The sequence below is a fragment of the Monodon monoceros genome, unplaced genomic scaffold (genome assembly GCF_005190385.1).
Source record: "Monodon monoceros isolate NGI ecotype Baffin Bay Population unplaced genomic scaffold, NGI_Narwhal_1 Super_Scaffold_16, whole genome shotgun sequence".
NCBI lineage: Eukaryota > Metazoa > Chordata > Mammalia > Artiodactyla > Monodontidae > Monodon > Monodon monoceros.
The window spans coordinates 27,065,631-27,079,178 of NW_021703772.1; the positions used below are offsets into that span (position 1 = coordinate 27,065,631).

Sequence of the window (13,548 nt, forward strand, 5' to 3'; positions counted from 1 at the left end):
CTTTGAATGGTCAATTAAATGCTAAAGAACGGCAAAAGGGTCCAGCAGTAAAAGATGGAAAATAGCATCAGAGTAACCCACCAATCCAACAGTCAGCACTGGGATAAATAAGAGCTGGATGCACAGAAGAAACAAAGAATCTGTTATGGCTGAAGTTGTTGGTTCAAATGATAATGGACCAAGTTTCTCTTACTTGGGTTTTGTGTGTGTTCACTAGTGAGGGAGCTGCCGCCACCATGGAGCTACTTCTGGGTCTGGGCAGGAGAGGGATATCCGGCTCTGTGGGCTTTTGTGGCTTCTCTTCCAACATGTGTCTCAGCCTTTGTAGGTAGTACATCAGAGACCACTGAGTGCCCTCCTCAGACCAATGGGGCTGGAGTAGGCAGTGAAGAACAGCAACGTCAAAGTAGGTGGCATAGCGGGACCTTTGGCATGGAGGAATCACGAGAGAGACCCTGTTCCCAATGGCAGAAAGAACGTGATTATCCTGGCGGTCATACATTCCAAGCGGAGGCACAATGTAGCTTATAGCTCTGCTTTTCTCATTTGGTCATTTATTCATTCACTTATCTCTTGTCTGGTTTACTCTACTGTCCTCCTAACGGGTCTCACTCATTTTGCTTTTGCTAGATACTACCTAGAAGTAGAGACATTTGAGAGAGTTTTGAAGGATACGTAGCAATTATACAGGCAAAGTTGAGGATGGGTCAGGAGAGTGGATCAGCATTTCAGTCAGAGGGAACAATGCCTACGAAGGCACGGAGTTTTTAAAAAATCATGAGTTTTAAGTCGGTGGGGGAGAATCATGCAGTTGGTATAGTTGGTGAGTAATTTGGGTGGTGGGCACTGATGAGAGTCTATAAAAACAGATGAGGTTCAGATCATGTTGTTTCTTTTATGCTAAGCTATCAGGTTGACTTGTACCTTCATAGAAATGGGCATAATATTTGTGTACTTCACTGGGATATTTTAATTTCAGTTTGATAATATTATGTAAAGGAGCCAAGCAAACTGCAAAGTACTAAACAAACAGAAGTTATACTCTGAGGAAAATGAAATCATTTTGAAAATTCTAAAGTCATATCCATATAAGACAGCAAAACTAATTTTTTAAAAAATCTCAGAATTCTGGAATTCTATTATTCAGTTTAAACACACGATATATTCATTATTTAATGTTCAACTTAATTGCACTACAAATTAGTTTTAAGCAATTGCTCAGCATCTCAGGTATCTTAGGAGATATGAAGGTAAGTTAAGTTCAACTTCCTCACCTTGAGGAACGTATGGTCTGGTGAGAATGACAGACAATACATGACAAATTATAAACTTAGAACTTCTGGAATCCAAAGATGGACTCTTAAATCTAAAATCTGAAATTAACCCCCAGCATAATTTCTTCCTGAATTAAATGATGCAAAAGAGAAACTTTTATACCCTGCTATCAACTAGCAAATGGTGCCACCCACACATGAAGAGCTTCAGAAAAAAAAAAAAAAAAGAAAGAAAAATGCAGCCACTGAGAGTGAGAAGGAAAGGTTCTCCTTAATTTACTAGGCACATATTTTTTGAATTGGAGGTTATGACTCATTACTGGTTCAGGAAATTAATTCAAAAGGATATGGCTATTATTAAAATGTTAACTAGAATAAAAACTATCAAAGTGCAACAAATGGAGTAAGGATTTGTATGGTTGGTGATACTTCTGTTTCACTTCACATACTTGCCGTGAGTCATGAGTAAAATATATTTCTTACTGTGCGTGTAGTAAAAAGTTCAGATATACAAACCCCGACGAGGTCTGGTGCCCTGTGAATCATTTTCATAGCCTTTCTACTCCCCTACCAAAGCACGTGATGCCCTTTCTCCTCTCTACTCTCATTAGCATTGTCTGGCATGTGGAGGGGTGACTGTCTATGTACACGACGGTTGTGACCGTTGATGCTATCTTGTAGTCTAATATTCTTGAATATTTTAATGGAAGTAGCAAATTAAGTATAAGTTACAATTCAGCCACATAAGTTGCTATGATACTAATTATTTAACCAAGTGGGCAGTCAACTGGTTGTAGAAAGCATTTCTTCATATCCGTTCCTATGTATGGAATGTTAGAGTTTATCCCTCTTACAGGGAGCTAGAATACACTTTGGACATCAACAGCATGGCAACTTTTAATCCATCAGGAAGTCCCATAGATTCTCCTTCCAACTATTTTGCTCCACAGACCCCAACATGTCCCATTAGGCTTTACTGCAACTACTTCTTCCTAGTCTTATTGCTTCTTCTCTTGTTTCTCCACTCCTCTGCTCAAACCCCTCCAATAGATTTTTAAATAAAGATCTTAAAATAAAATGCAAGCTGTTTACAGTGGCCAACATGGCCTGCATAATCTGGCTGTGTCTATCACTCTAACCTCATTATCATGCTTGCATTGGTATGCCAGTTATTTATTTTTTCCCTCTTAACTCCAAGTTCATCTTTTCTGCTTGCTCTGTGAAAATGGATTCGAGTCCTTTAAATATTTTTCTGTTGACAGCTGGCATGATGTTAAGCGTTGTCAGTCGAGGGAATGGAAGAGGTATTGCAAGAGGAAAGAATTTTGCTTCCTGGTTCTGATGGATTTGCTTGGCACATCTCTCCACTGTGTGCAGCTTCTCCAGTACCAGGCTCCCGTCGCGTCTGTGTGTGTCCAGTGCTGAGCTCCTGCAGTGCACACGGCTTCCCCAGCGTGCAGGGTCTGCAGCCTGGGTGATTTTTCTAGCACCGGGCTCCTGCCGTACTCACAGCTCTTCCTGTGCCCAGCTCCTCCGTGATCAGTGGCTAGCAGCACCCAGTGGTCAACAGCTCCCCTGGCACATGCCGTTTCAGGAAGTTCTGTAGCAAAGTGCCTCTACTAAGAGCCCCCCCACCCATGAACAGCTTTCCCTAGCACCCTAGAGAGTGGATTTCTGACAAGTTCCAGAGGGCAGATTTCCAGCATGTTCCCCTGATACAGCACCACGCTGACTTCTCTGCCATTCAGTGAGGTGTGACTCTGTCCTCTCCAACAAGGTCTGGATCTCAGTCCTGGAGGGGCTTCTTCCTTGGGTGTTGTGTCTGAGCTTCAAAGTTGGTGACTGCTCCATTATATCTGCTATTTCTATATGCTTTAGAATTCTCTTTACTTCTTACTAGCTGGTCTCTCATTACCCCAATACCCCAATCCTCTGTTATACTTAATAATTCACTATATTAAACTTGCCCTGTTCAAATTACTGTGTGGTTTCTCCTTCCTGATTGGACCCGTCTGGATACATCTGGTAGTTGTGCTCCACTCACACTGACCTTCTTACTACCCCTGAATACATCAAGCTTTTGCCTGCTTCAGAGCTTTTCTCTATGTGGAAATTTCTATCCTTATGATCTAAGCTTTATCTGGGTTCTGTTCCAATGTCATCTTTTCAGAGAGGTCTTTCCTAACCATTATGGGAAATGGCTTCACTCTCCCACTATTCATCTCTTCATCTTGTTCTAATTTTCTTCATAGCACATGGCATGACTTGAAATTATATTTATTTTGTTTACATGCTTATTGTCTGTCTTCATTTATTTGAATAAACTGATAAACTTCAGAAAAGGATTCAAAACAAAGATGACGAAATCAATGGCTTTTGTACATACAAGCAATAAACAGTTTGAAAATGTAAATAAGAAAGGCCTTTTCAGGATTTCCCTGGTGGCACAGTGGTTAAGAATCTGCCTGAAAATTCAGGGGAAACAGGTTTGATCCCTGGTTCGGGAAGATCCCACATGCCATGGAGCCACTAAGCCTATACGCCACAACTACTGAGCCTGCATGCCACAACTACTGAAGCTTGCACGCTCGAGGGCCCACGTGCCACAACTACTGAGCCCACATGCTGCAACTGCTCAAGCCTGCGCACCTAGAGCCCATGTTCGCAACAAGAGAAGCCACTGCAATGAGAAGCCCACGTACATAACTTATTAATACATTCAACTTTAAATAATATTTGACCTAACAAACTGAAGATAAACATCCACTCCAAAAAGTAAGGGGAAGAAAGATCAATTTAACATCAATTGGTATCAGTTTATGTAGGGAATATCTAACACTCAACATAAGATTTGATCATTGTCCTATATTATGGTTTACAAACCACTGAAAAAAATAATCAGTATCAGGATGTATTAGGAAAGATTGCACAGGCACTAAACAAGTTAGCCTAGAACAACAACCCACAAACTAAAAGAGAATGGTAATACAAGAAGCTGGCGACACTTGGAAACCACTATAGATAGTACTATAGAACATTTTTAAAAATCTTAATAAACGAAAAGACAAACTATAATCATTGGAATAAATACTCAATTCTATAAAGATTTCCACTCTTTATACGTGGAATCCATAAGTTTAATGTAATTCTCTTTTGTGTTCTGTACCCAGTTTCAATGTGTGGAAGTAGGAAGGGAGTGTTTCCCACATCACCAACAATTCTTTGGATGCCGACTGGATGTCCTACAATATAACTCAATTCTGACACCTCCTACCTGGAGACAATGTCAGATTCTACAGGTTAAGGGTTCAGTGCTACAAGACTGCTCCCACTCCATTTCAGACACCTGTCACAAGTGCAGGTTGTTACCAGCGCTTCCGACCTACTAGCTATAGATTGGAGGTTCCCACAACCCCTGCCCCAGGACTTCAGCTTCCAGCTGCAAGTCCAGGTTGTTACCTGTACTTCTGAATTACTGGCTACGAATCAGATGTTCCCATGGTCCCCTCCTTGGGTTTAATTAATTCACTAGAGAGGCTAACAGCATTCAGGAAACTCATGTACTCACTAGATTATCAGTTTATTATAAAAGGATATAACTCAAGAACAGCCAGACAGAAGAGATGCATAAGGCAAGGTATGGGGAAAGGGCACGGAGCTTTCATGCCTTCTCCAGCCTCGCCACTGTCCCAGCACTTCCATGTGTTCACCAGCCTGGAAGCTCTCTGAACCCTCTCTTTTGGGTTTTTATGGAGGCTTCATTACATAGGCAGTGATTGATTAAATCACTGGCCATTGGCAACTAATTCAACCTCCAGTCTGTCTCCCCTTTCGGGAGGTCAGGGGTGAGGCTAAAATTTCCAACCCTCTAATCACGTGATTAGTTCTCCTGGCAGCCAGCCTTTAACCTTAGATGCTGTCCAAAAGTCACCTCATTAACATAACAAAGTACACCTTTGCCCCTCTCATCACTTAGGAAACTCTAAGGGTTGTAGGATCTTTGTGCCAGAAACAAGGACAAAGACCAAATATCATCTATTTCTTTTTATAAATCACAATATCACAAATTCTAACCAAAATTCTAAAGGGATTTATCTTTGATAAATCAATAAGACTGTTCTGAAACTTAACTGGATGGATGAAAAAAAGCTTGGGAGTAATCCAGAAAGGTTTAACAGGAAGTATGAAGAGTATAAATTGCCAGGTATTAATCTGTGCTTTACAACAATAATATTTAGCCAAGAGTTTAAACAAAAGTTCAGTGGTATAAAATATGGAGCTACAAAAGATTCAAATATTTACAAGAATTTAATATATAAAAAAGGTCATGAATCAAATTAGTTCCAAGAATATACTAGTCAATAATATTGGCATAATTGACTTACTCCTCAGAAAAAAACTTAATTTAATCTTGCTTAATTAGCATATTGTATCACCAAATAAAATCAAGATAGATTAAGATTTAAAGGCAAAAATATAAAACTATAATAATAATAGAAAAAATTTTGGCTATTTGTTTTTATAATCTTGGAGTGGAGAAGGACTTTATAAGAACGGAATTGCCCCAAACTTAAAACAACACAAATGCACATCAACAGGTGAGTGGATAAGCAAACTGTGGTATATCCATTTGACAGAATATTACTCATCAATAAAAGGAAGAGAACTATTAATATATTCAATAATTACACTGAGTAAAAAGAGTATGTGTTCACTTATATGAAATTCTGGTAAACTGCAAACTAATCCATAGTGACAGAAAGCAGATCACTGGTTGCCTATGAACGAGGAAAGAGTGGGGTGCAGAAGGGGAAAAATTATAAAAGGCACAAAGAAACCTTAAAGGGTGAGGGGTATGTTCATTATCTTGACTTTGGTGATGTTTTCACAAGTGTATATAACAATATATAACAAGGCAGAGCTGAAACACTGGGATTTTATTTAATTCTGACTTTCAATAGATAAATATCCATGTTATACTTTCAATGGTAGCCATATAATAGAAAATCTCCTTCCAATAGAAGAAAAAAGGAGATTAGATAAAACTCAATCATTTAACAGGCAGAGCAGAAGAGAAGAAAGAAACATAAAAAGCAGAGTATAGGGGCTTTCCTGTGGCGCAGTGGTTGAGGGCCCGCCTGCCGATGCAGGGGACACGGGTTCGTGCCCCGGTCCGGGAAGATCCCACATGCTGCGGAGCGGCTGGGCCCGTGAGCCATGGTCACTGAGCCTGCGCGTCCGGAGCCTGTGCTCCGCAAGGGGAGAGGCCACAACAGTAAGAGGCCCGCGTACCGCAAAAAAAAAAAAAAAAAAAAAAAGCAGAGTATATAAAAAGCACAAAATAAAATAAAATGGAAAATATAAATCCAAATGGCAGTTATCAAAATAAATACTGAATACATTCATGGGATAGAAGACAAAAATGTTCACATTGGATTTAAAAAACAAGGTTTAGTCACATGCTAATTACAAAAGAAAATCCTAAAAGTTGAGGGCACAGAAATTTAGGAAGGGAGAGAATGGGTATAGATATGCAAATATAACTGAAAGGAAGTTTGCATAGCAATAATAAAAAATAAACTTTGAGGTAAAAGTATTATTAGATATAAAGATTGTCACCATAATGTTAAAAGAAAAACTTAGGAAGCTATGCTCATTCTAAACATGTATTGTACATACCTAACAAGAATGCTACCAAATGCTTAAAGCAAAACCTGAGAGACTTGTAAGGGGAAAACAGACAAATAACTAATAGTAGTAGTATTTTAACACACATTTTTCTAGCAAATAGTAGATCAAGCATACAAAGATTAGTAAGAATATAGGAGATCTGAATAACACAGTCAGCATTATTTTCTTGTACCTTGCAGTGTTTACAAATGAAGTCTCAAAAGAAACTGAAAACTCAACATCTCACATAAACCTAGTACTCTAACTATAGTTGAATTCCAGTAGAAACTAATAGCAAAAAGAAAAGCCCTAATCAGTTAGCAAATTTAGAAACACACTTTGAAATAACTCATGGGTCAAATAAAAAGTTACAATTAGAATTTTTAAAATATTACATGGAATGATAATGATTCCACATATGAAAACGTGTGAGATACAGATAAAGTGGAATGAGAGGAACATTTAGAGATCTACATGCTTATAGCAGGATAAAGGAAACATAATGAAGTGAAAAATAATGAAGTAAGCATCTACTTCAATAGGTTAAAAAAAAGTAAATAAACCCCCAAAGAGTACAGAATAAAAAAAGATAAAATAGGAGCATATACTAATGAAATATTAAACAAAGATAGATAGGATTAACAAAAACAAATGTTATTTCTTTGATAAAACTAATACAAATTAATCAAGAAATGTAGTAAAAAGTATGATCAAAATACTATCACTGAAAAAGCAGACATAACTAGATACGGTGATGGTTTCAGAAATGAGGGAAAACACTGTGAACAATGGAATTAAAAGTTTGAATACCTAGATGAACACATATTTATCCAACCAAACTGATTCAAGAAGAAATTAAAACCTAAATAGACCCACCACCTTTAAAAACTGAACTGTGGTAAATAAAGTTTATTTTAAAAATATATCAAGCCCAGAAGGTTTAAGCCAAATTTCATTAAACATTAAGGAAACAGGTATTTCTAGTTTTATACAAAGTGTTCCAAAGACAGAAAAATGAGGGAACATTCTTTTCATGAGGCTATTATAAATTTGCTACTGAAACCAGACAAGAACACAACAGGAAAGGAAAACCAAGAGCCACACTCATTCATGAGCACAATGTAAAAATAATAAAATATTAACAAACTACATCCAGCAATGCACAAATTGGGTTTTCCCCAGGAATTTAAGGATGATTTATTATTAGAAAATCTATTAATTTACTACCTAAAAAGATTATAGGAGAACATGTCCACATGATTTTCTTAATAGATGCACAAAACCTTTTATAAAATTTATTATTAATTTATTAAAGTCAATAACAAAAATGGGAAAAGATCTATAATGATAAGACTGTAGAATATGGGTAGAGTCAGGCAAATAGGGAGATGCAACAGAATGGAGAGCCCCAAAATCATACACTCACATATGTGGATACTGATACTGATACTCAATAAAGTTACAAATCTGCAGGAAAATAACTGTTTAAGAAATGCTGAGGGAAAAAATGAGTCATTCAGGGCTTCCCTGGTGGCGCAGCGGTTGAGGGTCCGCCTGCCGATGCAGGGGACACGGGTTCGTGCCCCGGTCCAGGAGGATCCCACGTGCCGCGGAGCGGCTGGGCCCGTGAGCCATGACCGCTGGGCCTGCGCGTCCGGAGCCTGTGCTCCGCAGCGGGAGGGGCCGCAGCGGTGAGAGGCCCGCGTACCGCAAAAAAAAAAAAAGTCATTCATGTGGAGAAACCAAATCCCTATTTCATACCACCATGTATCAAAAAAAGCCAACTTTAGATGAACTGGAGACATAGCAAAGGCAAAACAGAAGAAAACTATGGAGAAAATATTTATAACCAATATGAAAGGATTCTTAAAGATAACATCCCCAACTATTTTAAGAGAGTATTGATAAATTTGACTATTTCAAATGTAAAACTTCTATTAAAAAACATAAAGTGAAAAGTCTACAAAATATAAAAGATAATTGCAATGTATTTAGCCTACAAAGGATTATTCTTCTCATTAATAAAGAATGCTTATAAATCAGTAAGAAAAAGACAAATAGTTCAAATGGAGCAAAGGGTATGGAAGGAAATTTCACCAGAAAGAAAACCTAAAGAGAGAATAAACATAAAGAGATACTCTACTTCATGAATAATCAGGGAAATGTAGACTTAGACCACAATGAGATATCACCTCACACCCATCAGATCTGTGAGAGTATAGAAGCCTGAAGACAGTAAGAAATGCGGAGGGTGCAAATACACGGGAACGCTCATACACTGCTGGTAAACCCTTTCAGGGTGCAATTTGGTGGTATCTAGTAAATTTTACAGTGCCCCTGCCTTATGATCCAGAAATTCCACCTTAGAGAAACCTTGTACACAAGGAGACATGCACAAGAATGTTTATTGTAGCAATTTTGTTACAGTAAAAACCTAGAGAACATTCTCAAAGTCAGCCAAAGGAGAATAGGCAAATAAATGCTAGTACGTATACTCATTTAACAAAAATTAATTAGGTGTTATATGATCTACCAGGCTGGGGTGCTTGTAATGTTCTATTTTACCTGGGTGCTGATTCCTCTAGTGTATTCACCTGTGAAAATACATAAAACTAACCACTTGGGTGTTGTGTACTTTTCTCTGTGTTTCTTTAGAGAATTTTAGCCAGCTAAGATCTTGAACTTTATCAATATAGACTAAATATCCACTATTTATATATACAGAAACTCTATCCATATGTACACTATATTTTATATAATATACATCTATATTGATACACATTTATACAGAACTCTGTACATCCATTATATATAACATAAATATATAATAAATGTATAATGTAGACATTTATATATGTAATTTATATTATTTATATATAGTTTTACACAAATGTCTCATCATCCTCTGGGTGATGTGTTAGACTCTTCTTTCAAAATACTTTATTATCTAACTTTTCATTATGTAATCATTTTATTTAAAAGGCTGAGTCTCAGAATTGTGAATTGCTGAGTTTTCATAAGTATGAGGGTTAGATTCAAAACTAAGGTTCTCCTCTTGGGCAGGATATCTCTTATTTGCCTCCAACCTCTGCTCTCCAACCCCATCCACTTTCCACCCTTCTCTACCTCCATGTCCAGAAAGACTGGTCTGTATAGATTCTATAGAAGGCTCCCATGCCTTTGGCTCCAGGGTGAATTCTGCAACAGGAGGCTCCCACAGGAGATGGGAACGAAGAAGGACAATGATTTTCTCCCCAAGACTCCTCCCTCCCAGAGATCTGCTGAGGGTTCATACTGTGGCCTAGGACCGATGTGACCACAGTAGGTCACAGATCGTATTAATCACTCTCTCCCTACAGTTCTCCACAGCTGTTCCCTCCCATTGCCCACTCAGACTTGGAGCCTCCTGGTGGGCCTCCTGACGGCACTCTCCCTGGAGTACTGCACTAGCTCCTGTGGTTTCGCTACATCCTATCTAAACATTTGTAAATAGCCCTTTTTAATCTCTTCTCAAATTACCAGTCTATCACTTGTTTCCTCCTGAGATCCTGAATGGTTATGTCCCCAAGCCCAGTTGGAGGGAAAGTAACAACCTTGATTCTCATTTCTACCATTTTCCTAAGAGGCCTTCACCACTCTTCCCTCCCACCCACCCCGCTCCATTTCTCATTTTTTAAAAAGCATGGACTAACCCACTCCTCTCAGCCTATTGTTCATACCTAGAATAAGAGGATTTTATTTTTTCAGTGCTGTACTCTTGGATTTATAAAGAAAAGACAAAGTATGAGGTTGGCTTGGCTACCAGCTGGGTAATTTTAGGTCCTCAAGCATTTGTGACAGTCAATTGACTTTTTATAAGAGCCTGTTGTTTTCTTGACTAGGCTGCGGTGATGAAAGCAGACATTAGTAGTTCAACAGATTTCCACCCCCCCCCATTGGACTAGCTATCTTTACCCTTTACCTTTTGCCCCACACCACAGTGTCCCCAAATATTTCTAGTTAGTAAATTAGTTTAGGAAGTTCCATAAATAATTTCGAGTCCCTAGAGCAGTGTTGTTCTACATAGTGATATGTCAATGTACTGCTTCTGTGAGAATTTGCACACCCCCAAGTCTTATCCCAAACTTAACTAAACCAGAATTGCTGGTGATAGAACCCAGGAATCTTTATTTTAAACAATATCTCCAGGTAATCTTTTTTTTTTTCTTATTGAAGTATAGTTGATTTACAATATTGCATTAGTTTCAGGTGTATAGCAAAGTGATTCGGTTTTGTATATCTATATATTTTTTCAGATTATTTTTTGTTAGAGGTTATTACAAGATATTGAATATAATTCTCTGTGTTATATAGTAAATCCTTGTCGCTTATCTATTGTATATATAGTAATTTGGATCTGTTCATCCCATATTCCTAATTTCTCCAGGTAATTCTTAAACATTCTTAATAAGATTGGAGGGCAACTGCCCTAGAGAACAAATAATGCATGACTTTTGTACTTTTAAACAACATCCAAAACAATTCCTATATGGAAACACTAACTGCAATGATATGTTGGTAGTTTTGTCCCTGAGGGTGCCAGATGACTGTATTTCTGTCTTTACACACAAAACTTATTTGACTGAAAGTAATTACTACTGTACAGTTGAGTCTCATAGTTATTAACTACTAACAGATCAGTTCTGCTGATAATCAGGTCTTCAACAGCAAGACTCCACCAATATACGGCTGCAATCAGAGACTAAAAAGGAGTCTATAACTTAGGCAATCAAAATTTGTTAAGTAAATTCACACTTCAGTTGCTTAATATTTAAAGAGACTCTGAAACAAGAATGAGGCTAACAGGCCATTCTATAGCAAATATTTATAACGTGAAGTACCTTCATTTTATCAAGTACAAGTTTATTTGGCTTAAAAGTGTGAGCTACACTGGGGTGAGTAGTCAATAAAAGGCAAGAATAATCAATCATGTTTTTTTCATTTAGGACAGGATTATCAGACAATCAACTTGTCACTAAGTAACCAATAAGTCATTTTACTTAACTAATCAACTATCTACTTAATTAAATGTGAGAAAAAAATTTACATAAGTGAATAAAGATGGTATGGAGACAGCTCATTGTATGATATGATAGGAGAGTTATTTCCAACTCTAATATTCTATGATTCTGTAAGTCATTTTGCAGAAAAAAGTGAAAATTTTATGAAAGTATGAATACAAGTCTTATTCTAAATGGTATATGTAAAAGTAATGAAGAGAAGTATATATACAAAAAGAATGTTTATATCTACCTGATGAGCTCATGGATAATTTTCAATTTTTTAAAGATATTTTATATCTTTAAATTTTTTTCTATAATTAGCACACACTTCTTTGATATGTGTAGAATACATTATGACCAAAAAAAGACTGTCAAAAAAAGGTAGGAATTGCTTTAGTGAATTTTCCAAGCAACTATGGCTTTAAGGAAACCAAGTTATTATTAATTAGGGTCGGGAGATCCTAGTAGAATGCATCCGAAGCAAAAAAACACTTTGAAAATAACAGATAATCTATGGAGGAAGAGAACTGTGGAAATTAGTCCTGACCCTATGCAGTATTTAATGAAGCAGAAATTAAGTCTATGCATATGGTAATTAAAGATGAAATCTGACATTAATTTTAAAAAACTAGCTACCTGTTCTCTGATTGCAGAGTTCCAGGAAGAGTGATGTTCCATTCAGACAAGGTCAGGGCAAAAGAGATAGTAAATTGGATTTCTCTGATATAAGAGGACAGCTTTTGTTCCTAGGATATTTGCATTGTTTTATTAAAGTTCTCTTTATTTCTGACTAATACATGAACTCCTCCAATGCAGACACATTAACATTAGCATTTTCTGAAAGGTCTACCTTGTGCCTCATTTCCATGGCAACCACTCCCTGCAGCTAGGCAAAGAGAAGACATAATTCATTTCTTCTGCAGCACCACTGAGTTCATATCTAATTCACACGTGAGGTTTATGTGTGCTATGGGTGACTGTGTGCATATATGTGTCGATGAATGCATATACACGTAGATGATTGACTGTGGCAATATCAGAGAATGGGGAAAACAATGTCCTTCCACAAAGAGGAAACCTTGGACATTATAGTTGGCTTTGTCTTTACAGGCAAATCAGAATAAAGCCATTAACACTGAGTTTTGGCAGAGGAAAGAAAGATCATTTGTTATTTATATTTGCAAATTTCCAGTGCTTACTCTGGTTGAGAAAAATCATGTAAGAAATATAAGTTCCTGGGTATTTTATGACCTCAATATTTCACCATAACATTGTTTTTCACAATTGTTTAAAGTCAGGCAGAAGCATAGTATTTGAGGTAAGAAATCACTTACATTTAAATTAAACTCCTTGGAATGTGTGTAGAACAGAATTAGTAAAGAAGAAATATGAGAATACTTAATGACTGATTTAAAGAAAATACAGATATCTAGTCATAATAATTATATATAAAATGATGGTGACATTGTAATCGTTATTATTTATTGTAATTAGCCTCCAAAATAGCCCCCAATGATCCCTGCCTCCTGGTATCTACACCCTTGTGGAGTCTCCTCTCACAC

General features: G+C 37.3%; 1 protein-coding gene across 2 annotated transcripts in view; it reads right to left on the reverse strand.

Annotated features, from left to right (window-relative positions):
• Positions 1–13,548, reverse strand: part of UNC80 (unc-80 homolog, NALCN channel complex subunit) — a 241,679-nt gene that overhangs the window by 201,987 nt on the left and 26,144 nt on the right. For both annotated transcript variants that reach the window (XM_029225347.1, XM_029225346.1), the window contains exon 8: positions 194–455. In XM_029225347.1, coding sequence (XP_029081180.1) covers positions 194–455 — 262 coding nt within the window. The remainder of the gene's footprint in view (positions 1–193; positions 456–13,548) is intronic.